We start from the raw sequence: 17,473 nt of genomic DNA on the forward strand, positions 1-17,473 counted from the left end.
TCCTGAGAGATGTCCTGGAAAGAAAATTGTGTTCCAGCTCTTAAAGACCTCCAGAGGAACAGTTCTGCAGGAATCTCGTTCTAACACACAACTCTCACGGAGAAGAAGCCTTCTTTTCATGAAATCGCAATTCCTTCGTCTTGCAATGAGCCTGGAGTTGCTTTTATTCTCTACTGGTCTGAGCTACACTTAACCCTAATTCGTCCTGATTTTCTCCTTGCTAGCCAGAGTGTGGAACGTCGGCTTTGCTCTGGTCATCCCTCATCCTCCGCGTGCACAGCCCTGGGTCAGACCTGGGCTCCCAGCTCCAAGGTGTGAGCAGAGCAGCACGGGAGCAGAGTGTGCCCTCCTACCACCAAGGCAGGGCTGGGTCAAGGATGGCCGTGTGCTGCTTTGGGGGCCTGGACGAGGGGAATCAGCTGACTCTGGTTGAGAACCTCTTGTAGGCCAGAACATAGAGATGTTTGTGAGAAATATAAAGCTGGGTCTTTATTCTCAAGAATAGCACCATTAAAGAAGCAATGACTTACTCAACTCTGTGGACAGTGGGCCGTGCCCAAGAGACTTAAATTCACATCCCAGCTCTGCCTTTCATTAGCTGTGCCACGTTGGGCAACCACTTCACCTCTCTGAGCCTTTGCTTATGTGCTTACGTCAGAGGTAAGTGTTAGTGAGGATGTTTTAATTCTGTAAAGTGCTACACAAATGAAAGGTTTACTATAGCTTGGGTGAGGAGAATACAAAGGCGGGGAGACCTACAGATCTACTTTGTAGGAATACAGTTGCGAGGTGCTAAAGGCCTGGGAGTGAAGAGAGAGAAATGAAAGTGAGTGGCATTTCAAAGGAAGGACAGGCAGGTGGAAGTGACAGGTTGGGCACAGAGATTGGAGGAGAGAAGAGAAGAATGACAGTAGTCATTGTTTATGGAACACTCATTACATACCAGGCGCTCTGCTAAGTGCTTTGCATACATTATCTCATGTGTTCCTTAGAAAAGCCCTATAATGAGTTTTATTATCCTTATTTTACCCTTGCATCTGGCAGGTCGTAACAGTAGTTCTGGACTCTGCAGCTGAACCTGTGAGAAATCCATTCTATCTCTAATGAAATTTGGTGTCAAGATGAGGGTGGAGTTTTAGGACAAACTGCGGAAGAACCAAGAGGTGCTGAGATAGGTGGTGGGGAGGGGAGCTCTCAGCAAACCCTGGTTAATGAAATCAGGGTGAAGTAATCAGAAATAATGTCCCTTGCAAATTCCAAACATGGATTCTTTTTCCCAGATGCCATCAACTCTTGTCCACCTGTTCTTATCGGTCTTCCACTTCTGTCCTACCTACTTCCTGGGATAGCCCATCACCTCAGCTCTAACACACACACTCTCTCTCTCTCACCTTCTCTCTCTCTTCCCCATACACACATACACACACACACACACACACACACACACACACACACACACACACGCCCTGGCTCAACTACCCTTTCCATCATCTTTTATGTCAATGCTGACTGTTGATGACAAGATCTTCATGCTCAGTTTAGACATTCAATACTGACTAGAAACATCCCCCCCGCCACCCTTCGCTTCCTCTCCTAACCTCCCTTCCCTTTCTCTCTCCTCTTGTTTCTTTCCCTCCTTTTATTTCCTCCTTCCTGCTCACCTTTCTCTCATGTTCACTTTCCAACCAGCCCTCTCTCCTCTTAGAATGAAACTGGCCAGGGCACCACTAGCCCGGGAGCTCCCTGGTGTTTGCTGCCATCACTTCCCAACTGCTAAAGGCTTTTCTCTTCTTCTTTAAGCGATGACCATGAGCTCATGTCTATCAGAGATCCTGCTGGGTTGGCAGCTGGATATGACAGACCAGGATGGGCTGGAAGGTGAATCAAGACCTACCCACCAAGGCAGGGCCAGGACCTAGGGAGGTCCTGGCAGCTGGTGGGGGGAAGACGTGAGGCCAGGCTGGGGGCATGTCAACGGAAGCTGGCACGAGGCAGTTGGCAGAGCCTTGAGAAGGCAGTTGATGTCAGGAATGTGAGGCAGCAGGTGGTAAAAACTCAACCACAGGGAGGGAAGTAGAGTATCTGGACCCTGGAATCCTAGTCCCTGAGCATCTGGGTCATAGGATAGGGTACCAGGTTGGGAGAATGAAGGAGACACCCATTATTCTATCTGGGGGTACCAGACAGAGTTCTGTCAGAAGAAAAAAGAGCAGATACTAGGACCTGGGGACAAAGGCAAAGCAGGACGAAGGTCAGCAACGTGGCTAGCCTTAAGATTCAAGATGAAGCTTCCCTGCTGTTGACCTTGGGCTCCGGCAAGCCCCTGACCTTGAAGGGTATGACTGGCTGAGCATCTCAAGCCGGCATAGAGAGCTGTGCAGTCCCGGGTCCACCATGGCCTTCCCTTTTACTGTCCTCCTCTCTGCATTATGCTCTCAGCCAACCACTCAGACTGCAAAGCCACTGCACTACAGTGGAGCAAAACCTCAAAGCACCCAGGCCGCCTGGGTACATATTAACACGATGATGAGTCATCTACCTTCATCATCACCCCCAGGCCCCCCCCCCAGCCCTAAGGGGCTCTGACTTTTCTCACCAGACTTCTCTAGGATTTCATAATGTCCCCCTTTATCTAGTCTCCCTTTCCCAGGTCTACCCTCTGCACCTGGAGAAGCTTGCCTGTACCCTGTGCTCCCGTTTTAAGCTGTTCGGAACTAACTCTCTGGCCACCTGGAAGTCCACCATGGTTTGTGGCTTCTCTTCAAGAGCTTCCGTCATCTTCACCCCTACTTGCCTCCCCTCAAAAGTGCATTCTGTACTTCTGCCACTTATATGCCACTGTTAACACAAGTCCATCTGAAAATTCACCAGCCGCTGATAAATATGTACTCCTTAGAAAAAAGGAACTACAACCCAGTACAGCTTGGTTTGAGAAGGGGTTATTTCCTCACACTCTCTTAAACCCCTCACTTCTTTCCCAGTTCCTCTTTTGTGACGAGTGCTGCTTTTCCACACCCTCACAAAACATTCATTTCTTTGGGGACAACCGAGCCTAAAATATCAGTCCATAATCCCCTACCTGCAATTCCAAATTTCCAAATCTCTGAAAATCAAGGCATGGATTTTGGGGGTTTTTTGGTTTTTTACAAGTTTGATGCCAGAACTCATCTGGTGACAAAACCAGACAAACTGAAGTGAAGCCATTTTATCCTCACACCCATTTAGTGTGAACATTCACACTAAATGTTTTATGTTTTACTGCAGAAATAATGTGGCTGATTAAGAGATGCTGCCCACGATCTCACAGGGCATGTTCAGTGCGTTTGGTACCTTTCTGAATTCTAAAGCACCTCTGGCTTCAAGGGCCTCAGGTAAGATTTGTTGAAACAGAAGCATCTCTGAGAGCTGAGATTCCCTAGCCTTTCCTCTCTATCTGGAGAGTGCGAAGACAGCCAGGTGGATCAGTGAGGGTCACAAGGAAACCAAGGATAGCAAATCTTCTGATTTGGAGAAAGAAGGGTTGAGTTTGTGTGACTCTGAGTAGCTTGTGTAACCCTCTGATCCTGAACCAGAGGAGAGAGTTGGTTCCCAACAGCCTCTGCTCCAATGGGCTTTCGAGATGACTGAAATGACACACCCAAAGGTCTTGAGCTTTTAGAAAATGAAGTGCTATGAAACTTTTCTAGTAATTTTTTTGGAAACATAAATACGTTTAATTGGAATAAATTAATCAGCAAACCCTGTGTTCATTCTGTGCCCAGTTTCACGCTGGGTTCTATGAGGTAGTCAAGTACAAGGTACAAACTCTGGATTTAAAGGGGCTTCTATTCTGAGAGGAAGGCCAAGTTTTTCTGCATAAGAAACAATTAGAGAGAACGCAGGACAATATGTATAATAGAGTGCTAAGATGTTGCAGACCTGCAGGAGGGCTGAAAAGGCAAAGCTCCAATGCAGGCCAGAGCAGTTTTGGAAGATGCTGTGAGAAGTGAGACTTAGTTGGGTGCCAAAAGATGAGAAAACATTTTAGGCAAGTGTCCCAGGTAAGAATGGACAAGGTTTGTGGGGGGACAGTACGGAGAGAGTCAGCGTGTTGGGAGGAGACTGAACAAGCTGGATGGGGGTAAGGAGCGTGTTGAAAACATATGTGTGTTAGTCTGCTCGGGCTGCCATAAAAAAATACCATAGATCAGGTGGCTTAAACAAATGAATTTTATTTTCTCACAGTAGGAGGCTGGAAGTCCCAGATCGAGGTGCCGGCAGGTTTTTGTTTCTTTGGAGGCCTCTCTCCTTAGCTTGCAAACGGCCACCTTTGTCTGTGTCCTAAAATGACCTTTCTTCTGTGTGTGCCCAGAGAGAGAGGAAGATCTCCAGTGTCCCTTTCTTTTCTTATAATGTCACCAATTCTAAGGATTAGGGTCCCACACTTTTGACCTCATTTAACCGTAACTATCTCTTTAGAGGCCCTATCTCCAAACATAGTCACATTGGAAGTTAAGTCTTCAACATATGCATTTGGAGGGGACACAATTCAGTCCATAAATGTGCATGTGCCCCGAGAAAGCAAGATATGTCTGGGAAATTTGTGAGGGCAAGATGTCTACAATGATACAGGCAGGGCACAGACATGAACTGAGTGAATGGACATGGAGGACATTAGAGGAATTAGAAATTACAGGACCAGAAAGGCCTGGCCCACCGACTGAACCCTTACAAGTTCAAGTGCAGAAACCAAATTGCATTCCCTAAAGAACTTCCTGGAGAGACTGTCTCCATCATTTCCTGCATTTCTCTGTCCTTCCCCAGCACCTCTGGTCTGATGCACCCTTACTTGGCTAGCTGCCGGAAAGTGTAAGATCATTATAGAGCTGTTTTGTACAGAAGGCCTATTCACATCTGGATGGCTAATGCTGATAATTACCGCGCTGGTTACTAAATCTGTCGGGCTTAGGTGAGGTGAGGCTCCACAGCTGGGGCTCCTGCTAACAGCTTCACCGGCAAAGAGAGAGGTGAGAACAAAAACCAAGAAAGGTGTGCTCAGAAGCTTGGGATTGAGTGAACCTGGTTAATTACCAGTCACTTGCTGTCTCCCAGAGTTGGAGTTTCTGGCTAAGGAATGCTCATAGATCAGACAGAACATGACAACCTGCAACTTATTTCTACACTAAGAGGGTGGCGGGGACCGAGATGCAGAGACAAGTGTGGAGATGGTCTCTCAGGTGCCAGGGCCATCACCACATGACTCAGATGCCCTCAGAATACGGTAGTGGTATGAGGCAGCGTGGTGCAGAACTCACCGGACTCCTTGTGGAGAGAGCTGGGGATCAGGTGTACCCATGGGGCAAAGTCTATTTGCTCTTTGCTGAAGCTTCTGAATCTGGTTTTGAGGATCCACGAACTCCCTAAAATTGCATGTCAACACGTATGTATGTGATTGAGCAGTTTCCTGAGACACAGACTCATACCATTAATCAGATTCTTGAAAGGCTCAAAAGAGTTCTGTGATTCCCCAAAAGGAGGATAATTATAAACCACTGTCCTAGACCCCTAGAGAAACAGGAGCTTGACATTGGGCAGAGCCCCAAGAGAGACTCAGGGTCCCTAATGATCCTGAAATTATACTCAAGGTGTGTGTGTATGCCTGTAAATGTGTATGTGTATATTTTTCTAGAGAAAGGATTCAATGGTTTTCATCAGATTGAAAACAGTCAAAAGGTTTCATCACCCTCAAAAGGTTAAGAACCTGAGCTAGATCCAGGACCCCCAAAGCGAGAAAGATTGCCTGTCCTTAGCTATGTCTTTCCAGAGGACGATCACAGCCACCTGAAATCAGGGCCCTGAGTAGGCTCTGGTAGTTCTGCTCAAAATCTGGGGATAACCGGGTCTGGGGTCAGGGGCTGGCTGTCGGCGTCTTCCACGAAAGAGCACATTTGGAGTCAAGTGCCCAGATGGCAAGGTGGTGGTCATAAAGGCATCAATAGATGAGAAAACGGTCCCAGCTCCCTCCCTCTCTGATGGCTTATTCCCAGGTCTTTCTCTTCCCAAGCCCAGTACCCCAGCTCTCAGAAAGCCCAAGTCCTTATTCAGTTCAAGGTTCATTCAGTAAATCCTTACTGAGCGCCTACTACGTGCCAGGCCCTATTCTAGGCGCAAAATAAGGGACCTGACTTGAGAGTGTTATCGACCTAGGCCAGTTTCCTGCCCCGCACACGGACACTTTGGGCACTGCTGACCAAGGGCTTTCTTCCCAAGCTTAGCCCCCCCGCTGCACCCTGCCCTGAGAGGCTGAGACCGTCCCGCCCACGGCAGGGGGCTGGGGTTCGAGGAGGTGGGTAAGCAGTACCTGTGAGCAAAGCGGTGAGGGAGGCTGGATGGACGCACCGGACCAGAGTGGGTGGGCTGGGCTCAGCCTCGGCCCTGTCTGGGCAGGGGCTAGGAGGGGTAGGGTGGGGTGGGGGCACCGCCCGCAAGGCCGGCGGGCGGGCGGGGGACCGGGCGGGAGGGAGAGACGCTGCCCGCGACCGCCGTCGCCGCGCCTCATCTCCGAGCTGTGCTCGCCCGCTCCCCGCCCTCTGGGGCCGTAGCGAAGCTCCGCTCTCCATACTGAGCAGTCCCCGGAAGGCACTCGGACACGTCCCCTGACCGGATAAAGATCGGCTCAGCGCTCGCTCCGCAGCGCGAAATCTCGCCATCACCGCGGCTCGCGCGGCCGCTCCGGCCCGGCCCAGCCCGGCGACGCCAGATCGCTATCTGGGGAAACGGGAAGGCACGCCGCTGTCCCAGCCGCCACTCTCGGCCCTGCGCGCAGGGGTGACCGCGGGGCCCTGGGGCTCGCCGCCCCTCCTCCCCCCCACCCCGCCTTCCTTCCCGGCGCTTCCTCCCGGGGGACCCCTGCTTCCCGCCAGCCCCCGGCCCCCAGCGCCCAGCCAGACGCCCTCGCCCCCCTCGCCAGGTCCCGCTGCCTCCTGAAGGTTACGCGACGCAGCGGTGGGGCGCAGGGGGGCACCCGCCCTCGCCGCCGCCCACCCCAGCGCCCGACGCGTCGCGCCCGGCCGGCCGGGCTGCCGGCGGCGGCCACCGCAATCCCGGCTCTAAATCAGCGAGGGGAGGCGCCCCTCCCCCCACCCGGCTCCCCGGGCTCCCCGGGCCGCGATTGGCCACGCGGGCGCCCCCCATCCCCGGGCCCTCAGCTCCAGCTGCGGCGCCATTGGCTGCGGGTCTCCGCCAGCCTTTACATAAGCCCGGGCGCGCTCGAGTGGAGTTGTATAAAGCGAGCGAGCGAGCGGCGTCGGGGCGGGAGGCTCCAGGCCAGCCCGGGACCGGGGCTGGGAGCTGGAAGGCAGCGGCGGCGGCGGCAGAGGCGGCAGCGAGCTCCCGCTCTCCGACGCCCCCAGGCGGTGGGGCTGAGAGAGCCCGAGGATGGCTCCGAGCGCACACGCCGGCGTGAGTACCCGCTCCGGTGCCCCTCACCCACTCAGGCAGAGAAAGTTTCTCCCGCCCTTTACGCCCCACCCTGATCCGCCCGCCGGGCTGGCGGGGGTGCCGCCCGGGAATCGGGGAAGACGGAGACCGCTAAGGCGGCGGCGGCTTGGCTTCCAACTTGCCAAGAGGCGCAGGACTCGACTGGCGCGCAGAGCCTCCCGCGGACTGGGGTAGAGGCGGGTGCGGGGCCGGAGGTGGAGGAGAGGTGGGAGCGGAGGTGCGGGGGCGATAGCCCTCATAGCTGCAGAGAAGGTGTCGGGGGCGTCCTGGAGGTCAGCTGTTTGGGGAGAGGGCACCGGGGCTGGGAGGGGGCGGAGCAGGTGAGGAGGGATGTGCCTGGGGTAGTGGGGAGTCACCCAGCGAACCAGGCTCAGCTCCGGGCCTGGGAAGCTACTGGCCTCGGCCGGGTGCCTAGGCTTCCAAGATGGGGAGGAGCCCTAGGGGAAGCTAGCTCTTCTTGCCCGGGAAAGCCGAGCTCCCGGGCACAGCGCTGGGTGGCAGAGAGCTCGGGGAGCCAGCCCAGCGCGCGGCGTAGCTGCCGGCTGCCTTTGCTGGACCGAGGTGTGGTCCGCTTGCTTTCAGCCTATCTCAGGCAAGCCAGCTTCAGGCATTCCAGGGGGACCAGGGATCCTCCTCAGCCCAGTGGGGACACATGGCGGCTTTGATGGGGCAGCAGGCCGAGCTCGGGGGCATACCCAGCAATGCAGCGCGCTTCTTCGCACTACAGTAGTTGGGAGTCCTGGTTAGTCCTGTTTCTGCAGAAACCAACTCAAGAAACCAGAGTCATCCCAGCCTGGATAGGAGCCTCCCAGAGTGGCCGGGAAGTGTTTCTGGGGTTGGGGAGGGGGGTCACTTTCCTTCCTCGGGGAATGACTAATGAATATTACCGCTGCTGGTGGTAAGGTGTGCACCTAGTGTGGCTTCTGTGTGTCCCAGGAGGTGCTTCAGCTCTCCAGGCAAGACATATTCTTGAGTCACACTTGAGGTGTCTTCTGGGATGGGTGCAGGACTTCCCAAGTGAAGCCAGGTGGAAAAGAAGGCAAGAAGGTTCCAGGGATAGGGTTCAACTCTGTAGTGCTGCTTGAATCAGGGGAGAACTCTTGTGGGAAGAGAAACGCTGTTGGTGGGAGATTTTTTGACCCTGATGACTTGGGGCTGCAGCTACCCAAGACTGAATTAGAGCGAATTCAGAGTCACCCTGTACCTCATTCTCAGCCATGAGGAAGGGGAGATGGAGAATGGAAAGTGGGAATATGGCGGTTCTTCCAATATGGCCCTTGAGAAAGCTTTTTCTCTCAGTCTGACTTGATTAAGAACATGTTTCTGGCAGCAGGTCCTAAAGTCCATTTAAGGGGCAATGAAGGGAGTTTAAGGTCTTGATGCTGGCTCAGTGGACCACAGTTAGAATATCCTGGTTTACAGTTGGTACTAATGGTCTCTGGAGAAGGTCAAAATGGGCTGCTTAGTTGGGGCTGTATCCTGTACCTCATCCCTGAACATGAATGAGTGTTTTGAACTCCTAGGGCAGCTGCATCAGCCTGTAGATCTTTTAGTGGGGCTCTCAATTCATACCCCCAAACCCAGCTCCATCCTCTACCTGCAGTCAACATTTTTCTGCTGCATTTCCCAAGACCTTCTCTCCACTGGGGATTTGTACAGCGAAATACCTGCTTGTTGCTTTCTTCTCTCCTCTCCATCTGGGTTGCACCTGGTGTTCTGAACCCCGAGGTTTATTACTCTGCACCTTGATGTTTGGTTAAGACATCCTATAGCAGCACCGTAGTGCCCTCTGAATGTGTGGACCAATGGTCTGTGTAATTCTGGAGAGTGAAACATACTCTCATAGAGAGCGGACTACAGACCGGGAAGGTAGTCCTATTAAACAGCTGTGACAGTCCTGTTCTCAGTCTTGCTTGCTGCCTGCTGAGGCAATGGAAGCTGCCCAGCAGGCTCTTTGGTGCCCAGTAGGGGGCGCCAAAGGCACCCAGCTCAGGACCACTGACTTTTCACTTCTTGCCCTTCATTGGTCATAGTAACTTCATGCTTTAAGCAGGTTCAGGCTATAGCCTTTAACCATCACCTTCATGATTGGAACCCTTCTACCACGTACTTCCTGGACTTCAGGTGGTCTGTGGTCTCAGGTGCAATGAGACAGATACAAGTACAGCATTCCAAGGAAATAGAGCTGGTACCTAGCCCCACCTGCTCTCTGAGATCATCCTTTGTGTTTGGTGCTGGTGTGTTCTTTGAACTTGTTTATGACTCATAGAGCCCAAGAATATTAGAGCTAGAAGAAAGGAACCTTGAAGAGCACCTACTCCAACGCCGTCCCACATGCACACTTAATTTACAGATGAGAAAACTGAAACCCAGTTAAGGCAAGTATCTTGCCCAAGGTCACATGGCTATTTGGTGGAAGCATAGGACTGGGTCCTAGGATTTCCAGTCCTCTACTTAGAGCTCTTTCTGCTCCCATGACCTGCTTCCTCTCTACTATGGAGATGGACGTGTGTTCTCTGCACAGTAAGTGTTCATAATTGCTGACTGATCAGACATCTGTAAATTAATAAATCTACTAAACTGGGGGAAATTTCCTTTGAATCTGTTATTCAGACTGAGGAGGTAAGGAGCAGATAAAGTTCTCATAATGTACATATACAGGTAACAGAAATTCCTAATTATTCTTTCCCCTTCCTCCATTATCTTGTCTTGTTATTTCAAGAGGTCTTGTAGGCAAAAGCAATGCGACTCCTGGTTTCTGTCCACGCACGTAGGAATCAGAAATGCCCAGCCCCTTGTGGTGGTCTTGGAACCCAAGCCTGGAGCTCTTCCTTCCTTCTGTTCAGGCATGCTAGAGTGAGGTCTCTCTGACCTGTAGTCACACCACTGCCTACGGGGCCTCCAGTACTCAGATCCTGGGTGAAGTGGAGAGTTTCCAATCAGTATTTGCCCATTTCCCCATCCTTCCTGCTCCCAGCTCAAGGTCAGAGTTCTAGGATGTTCTATTTTTGCAAAATCCTCATATTAGGGCTTCTTGGGTGACCTGGAAGATACTACCATTTCCATTGCCCGTTTTCTTTTCTGTGAGGCTGGCTGTTGACATCTGAGCCAGGCCCTGGGAAGGAGGTTTGCTGAGTGGCCTGTGGGCTGCCCCCTCTGTGTCCTCTCCCCACCCTGCTCCTTTGCACTCTGCATAGAGCATCCCCCCCCCCCCCCCCCCCGCCAACCGAGCCTCTGCAGACTTGCCAGCAACCCTCAGGAGGGACCAGTGCTGCAGAGCCAAAATTCCAAGAGGCGGATCCTCTTCTGTCCCTGAGGCTCACCTGAGGGATGCTTGTTGCCAGGGAAGGTGCTTGAGTTTCCTCATCTCCTTCAGGCTCACAGACAAGTTGGGTCTTTTTCTTCAGGTAGAGGAGGGAGGTGGTAGGGTAATGTGGAACACCGGAGAGCCACAGCCCCCTCCTTGAAAGCAGGGTTTCTGAGAGGCTGTGCTTGGGATCTGCGCCTGATTCCAGCTCTAGCCGAAGAGTTGTGCCAGCATTCCCAAGGCATGGTTTGGTTCTGGATAAGCCCAGAGGAATATACTTACATAAAATACAGCTAGAGCACAGTACCTCTGTATTTTTGTTTGAATGGGGGAGTGACATTAGACACTGAGGAAACAAGAAGTCGCCTCTTTCATGAACCCCACCAGATGGTTGACCCTTAATCTTACTCTCGCTGGGAAGGCAGCTCAGTAGTGCAAATGATTCAGGCTTAGAATCCGGCTCCTCACTTCCTGCTCAGGCGCCTTGGACAAACCGCTTAACCTCTGCATGCCTCAGTTTCCTCCTCTGCAAAATGATGAGGCTGGCAACCTGTGATGAGTGTAGGATAGTGAAAATCAAGGAAGATAGTCTTTAACATGCCTCTCCCCTTGGTGAGATGTAAAGAGGTATTCAGCTGGGAGAGGATATTATTGCAGGCCCCCTGGGAACCACACTTTTCCCGGCGAATGAGACCGAGTGTCCAGGTTCGCACATCAGCCTCTGCTCACAGCAACATCTGGGCTGCGGACAAGGCCTCCCTGGCAGGACTCCCTCCTTGCCCTCTCCCTCCCCCGTGTTGGGGTTTTCATTTCGGGGTTCTGCCATGCTTGGGGAAAAGAAATTTTACAGGTCCCAGGACAATTCCGAGTGTGATAGAAGGCCTTGAGCTATTGATTCCTAAGGAAGGATCTTTGTGCTGGGAGAAGGCTTCCTCAGAGCCCAGTGATTTAAGAGTGCTGACAAATCCATGCTCACCGAGCCTCCTGCGGGCTGCACATACAGGCTTCCAGGCCATCCAGGGTTCTGCGAGGGATTTCTGGGGAGCCTGGCTGGTTGCTTAGGGGACATAAACCTGTGAACTCTCTTTAAGAGAAAGTATGAAATCAATTGGTTCATCATCACACCAAACACATGCTGGACCACGGAGGGCATTTAAGAAATGAGAAGTAGCAAAGAACTGGGAGGTTGTGTTTGAAAAGTGTGTGGAAAAGTGCGCAGGGGTTGGGGAAGAGGCGGGGGCAGGAAGACCTTTCTCCACTGAACCACATGGTCTTGACCTTATTGAAGTCCTTGGGCAGTGAACGGAGGGATTACTTTGCCCGCTTGACAATGTGTGTAGACATTTTTGATTGTGACAACTGGGACAGGGAGTGCTTTTGGCATCTAGTTGGTAGAGGCCAGGGATGACATTAACCATCCTACAATGCACAGGACAGCCCCCCAACAAAGAACTGTCTGGCCCAAGAAGTCACTAGTGCCAAGGTGGAGAAACCCTGGACCAGAGCATCACATCATGGAATCACAGCATGTTAGAGGTGGGAGGGATCTTAGAAGTATTTTCATCCAATGCTCCCACTTCATAGCTGAGAACCCTGAGATCCAGAGAGGTGAAGAGACCAGCCAGGGTCACACAGCAAACAAGTGGCAAAGCTGGTCTGGACCTCAGATCTGCTGTCTCCTGAGAATGACTTACCCAGACTCTCCACAAAGTTGTTGTAAAGATTCAATGTGAGCTGTGAAAACACTCAGAAAATTATAAAGAGACTATTATTAATATTGCTATGATTAGGAATTTGGGAGTTTGGAAAGTTCTATTTCTGGCTATGCCACTGACTCATGGTACAAGTTTGGGCACGTCATTCCCCTACCCCCAGGCCTCTCTGTGAGTGCGTGTGGGGTCAGGGGTGGTCTTAGCGAATGATAATTATATCATAATCATTGTCTTTAGAGAAAAGTCCAAAGATTTGCCCTTCAAAAACCCTAGACACTTACAAAAAAGAAAGGATAAAAATTTTCCTTGAAAGAAATCATGTTGACTTCGTAAGAAGCAAAGCGTTTGCTTCTTGGAAAAATTCCAGTACCCGGGCCCCGTGAGTTGGTTCCAGCCCAGGAAATCTGATCAACATCCGGCGGAGAAACCGATAGCTCCCCAACTGACAAGCGGCTGGATTTGTCCCCGCTCCCTCCACGACTTCACCACCCTTTCCTGCTCAGCCCTCTCGGCCCAGGGAAGTTCTGCAAGGAACTTGAAGGAGGGGTGGGCAGGCGTGTCATTAATTAGGAAAACCTTGTTTACTTCAAAGACATATTCTTAAAGATCTCTTCCAAGGGACATTTTGACATATTACTTGAATTAGCCACAAAGGAATCGTGTTGCCGAGAGTGTAAAATGACCCTTCCTGTGGTTTCCAGTTACTCTTATCTTTGTTTGCACCCAACAAGTACAGTGACAAGGTCATGGGAATCACTGTGGAGCTAAGGGGTCCTGTTGACTGAGGAAGGGACCGTGGGGACTTCTTCCCTCCCTAACAGCCGCTCCACCTACCTTGAGAGCCACCCCCTCCTCCGGATTTCCTTTGTCCCTGCCCTCCTTCGGGACCTGCAGGTTGCTGGGGAACCCCTGTCCCCCACCTGGACAGGGAGAGGAGCCTTGCGGGGGTCATGGGAGCAGCGTCTTGGCTGGAGTTTCTCACAGGAGGCCCCGCCCTGCCCTTGCCCTCAGGATTGGAGGTGGGAAGTTCCTAGAGGCTGTCCTTAGAGGACCAAGGCTCCACCCCTCCCCGCCCAAATTGGGAGGGCAAGCTCACTCATAAATCTCACCCAGTTCCTGTCATGAAGGTAGTGAGCATCTTGCGTGTCCAGGGCAGCCCAGCCTCTGGAGGTCAGTCCCTGTAGTCAGAGTTGGTGAGCACACGGGCCCTTTCTGTCGCCTTGCCTTAGTGATGTCACGTTCCCTTTCGCCCTAGTCTAAGAACAGACTCTTTCTTGGAATCGCAATCATGCACCAGTCATCCGAGAAGCTATGTATATCCAAAGAGCCTTTTGCAGGTGGGGAAAGAAGAGTTCCCAAGAAGGAGAAATGCTGCCTTGCAAGCAGCGGGGGTGGAGACATGTGTCTTTTGTTCTCAGCTGTAAACCCAGTGCCTTGCACAGTGCTTGGCATATGGAGGGGCTCCACAGGTGCTCGGTGGGTGAACAAATGAATGTGTGAATGTAGGCAGCCAGTCTGGGGCAGATGTGGCCCTTGGTATTAAAGTGGATCTCCAGACAGGCCTGGGTCCATAAGGCCAGCTTTCCTTCGGGCTCCTTCTTCCCAGAGCTGGCGCTTGGCCCCAGGGCTCTGTAAACCTCCAAAGGTCCCACAGATCAAGCAGGGTCTGAGGAGCCCACACAGGGCCCACTTGTGAGATGGTACCAGCTCTAAGCCTGGCGCAGGGCTGAGTTTCTCCTCCCCTTCACTTCTTGTGGGTGCCCACTGCCCCCATCCTCCACCAGGCTGCTACAAGGAAGCTCCGTGCAGGTCTATCTTGGTAGCTGTAAGCTGATAGAAGAGATGATCATTTGGATTTCCACCAAAGACAGACTGGAGAGTGAATCATTGCTTCACGGAAAGATTCCCAGGAGAACGCTTTTAAATAGCAAGGTCCGCTAATGCATTTTAAATGATTTAGGAAAAAAACCTGACCCATAGACACTTAGGCTCGGAAGAGAACTTTGGAGGTCATCCAGTACCACACCGTCAACTACCCCCAGCTCCAGGACGTCCAAGTCCCCTTGGTGATACTCTCACTCACTTTTTGGAAACCAGCCAGTCTAGCCGGTCTGCACACTGTTGCCCCAAATCTAATCGGATCTCTACCCGACTTCAAACCTCCCTCACCGGGTGACTCCAGGCTCCTTCCCAGATGCGCCAGGCGGGCTCTACAGGCCCCAGCTGCTGCCTCCATGCAAGACTGTCTCCGCCTTCTCCTGCACCCTCCACTCCGCACCCCAGACACTGCATTCCAAAGGCATTGCCACCTGCACCGAGCTGAGTCAAATCCACCTGGAATGTAGCTCCCATTGGAATCCAGATTCCCTGTCTCCAGGGGGCCTTTCCTGCCTGCCCTTCCCACCCCCTACACACCTCGATACTTAATCCCTCCCTCCTACGGGCTACGTCTGCACTTTGTACCTGTTGCTACTCTGAATGCCTACCCCTGTATCATGTCTCCCACCCACCCCCCCCCCCCCGCCCCCCAGAGGACTGTCAGCTCCTTGAGGTCAGAAGCCATGCCTCAGACATCATTTCTAACCTGGCCCTTAGCATCTGCAAAATGCTTGAAAATGGATGTGTATATGACTATAAACTGAGGGGTTTTGCATTTGGAAAGCAGTGTTTAAAATGTCAAAGAACTCCACCAGGGTCCCTAGACGAATTAGTCACAGAGCCAGCCTATGCCTCAGTGTCTGACAGTCCCGCGAGTTCCATTCGACATTTGGCAGCTACTCCCCGACAGGGAGCACCTGGTGGGCCTGGACTCCATCTCCTGAGATGTATTCGTTCATTCGAAAAACATTTATGCGGTAGTAATAGCATCACTGTCGTCGCCATTACCTACCACGTATGGACTTTGCCAGGCACTGGGCATGCGTTATCTCATTTCATTTCCCATTTTACAGACCCGGAAGTCCGAGCAGTTGATAATACTCATTAAGGACCTGCGCTGCCTTGTGCGTGAGGCTGGGAGACTCCATTTGTCCTCTCACTTTCAGAAACACCATTTCACTAGCCTGCGGGTCTCTGTGGCATCTCCCAGCCTGGGTCCCCTGCGTTTTCGTTTGCCTTGTTCTGGAGCAGGACCAAGCCTCTTTTCTATAAGTGCAGCCGCAGGCAGCATCTGGAGTTCTCTCCAGGTAGCGGGAAGGAAGAGGGAGGCTTATACTTTCACGGTGCTGGGGAAGATGCATAGGACATGGTGGCCCCGGGGGTCTGGGGAGGTACAGAAGGTCTGGTGTTTGTCTTCCAGGCTGGCAATGCAGAAGACGGGGACGGGGGACGGGGTGGAGAAACGCCGATGACTGAGGCATTAGAATATACGCTCCACGGGAGCAAAGACTTCATTTTGTTCTCAGCTGTTTTCCCGATGCCCAGACAGTGCCTGACAGAGGTGCATAAGACTAGCGAATGAATGACCGAGTGAATGACTGAATGGTAGCTTTCTCTCTATTTGGGCCGCAGTATTTGCTTCCTAGCTGGCCTCTCTGTTTCCAGGCCCGCGCTCCCACGGCCTCCTCCACACCCCGCTGCTGCAGTGTTCTCTCCAACACGTCCCTCCAGCCAAGTCATCCCTCACCCTCCTGGCTTGTGTTGTGCACCAGGCCTCCGCAGCCTCTTCTAACCTCCTAGCCACGCCCCGTCCCACCATCCATCCTGTCCCAGCCACTCCGAGCCTCCTGGGGCTGCATGACCCTGCTCAGCCACCATGCAAGTGCTGGCTCCTCAGCCTGGAATGCTTTCTCCACCTTGTCCCTCTGGCCAGTTCATCACTGCCTCTTAGGCCTTCCCCAGCACCCCCAGGCAGAGATGCTTGCTCCTTCCCTTGTGCTCCCATCTTACTTCCTTTAAGACAAGTCTGGTGTAGTGAAAGACACTGTTTAGTGTAGTGTCCAAGGGCACCATTTCTGGAGCCAAATGGCTTAGACACGAACCCTGGCTCTACCACGTACTAGTTGTGTGACCTTGAGCAAGTTACTTAACCTCTCTGTGCCTTCATTTCCTCATCTGTAAAATGGGGACAAAAGTGGTACCTACCTCACAAGGTTACTATGAGGATTAAATGAGATCATCCATGTAAAGGGTTAGAGTAGTACCTGGCACATAGTCGGTGATAGGTAAGTGTTGTTATTAATACCCATTCCTCATATAGTACTTGTTATATGAAATTGCAATTAAAAACAAATCTCGGGCTTCCCTGGTGGCGCAGTGGTTGGGAGTCCGCCTGCCGATGCAGGGGACACAGGTTCGTGCCCTAGTCCGGGAGGATCCCACATGCTGCGAAGCGGCTGGGCCCGTGAGCCATGGCCGCTGAGCCTGCGCGTCCGGAGCCTGTGCTCTGCAACGGGAGAGGCCACAGCAGTAAGAGGCCCATGTACCGCAAAAAAAAAAAAAAAAAAAAAAAAACAAATCTCCGTTTGCCTTGTGTACAGGGTCCCATGAATTAGGTTGAAGAGTCATGCGATCAGCTCTGAGACTTAGAAAGGGAGCTCTGATGTGGAAGTAGGGAGAGATGAGAAGAAAGGGGGAGCAGTGAACAAATATTACTGCTGTTCAGTTGAAGGATAGAGGGGGCAAATCTCCAGCAGTGGGGATAGAAAGAGTGGGCAGCTTCGAGAGAGATTCATGAAGTGGATTGACTCGGTGATCCAGCAGTTGTGAGGAATAAGGAAGAAGCAAGGACCAAATATGACTCCAGATCTCCAGTCTGAGTGTTGGGGTTTGAAAGGGTCCAATGAACAGCGTCCCACTTCCCTGTTCAGATTCAGGACCAATGAAGGGAAAGAAAGGTGGGGAGGGACAGGGGAGGGGAAGAGAGAGGCAGGGCTCAGACAGACGGAGATTAAAACGCTACCATCATTACCGATACAGCTGTTTGGAAGGCCAGGCTTCAAAGTGGGACTCACGGAGCTTGCTGATGTACCTGCAT

General features: G+C 52.2%; 1 protein-coding gene across 2 annotated transcripts in view; it reads left to right on the forward strand.

Moving 5' to 3' along the window:
* Positions 1 to 7,284: 7,284 nt before the first annotated feature.
* CRTAC1 (cartilage acidic protein 1) overlaps positions 7,285 to 17,473 on the forward strand; it is a 135,093-nt gene continuing 124,904 nt past the window's right edge. For both annotated transcript variants that reach the window (XM_065893874.1, XM_065893873.1), the window contains exon 1: positions 7,285 to 7,440. In XM_065893874.1, the coding sequence (XP_065749946.1) occupies positions 7,417 to 7,440 (24 nt within the window). In that variant the 5' untranslated portion in view covers positions 7,285 to 7,416. The remainder of the gene's footprint in view (positions 7,441 to 17,473) is intronic.

The sequence above is a fragment of the Phocoena phocoena genome, chromosome 16 (genome assembly GCF_963924675.1).
Source record: "Phocoena phocoena chromosome 16, mPhoPho1.1, whole genome shotgun sequence".
Taxonomy (NCBI): domain Eukaryota; kingdom Metazoa; phylum Chordata; class Mammalia; order Artiodactyla; family Phocoenidae; genus Phocoena; species Phocoena phocoena.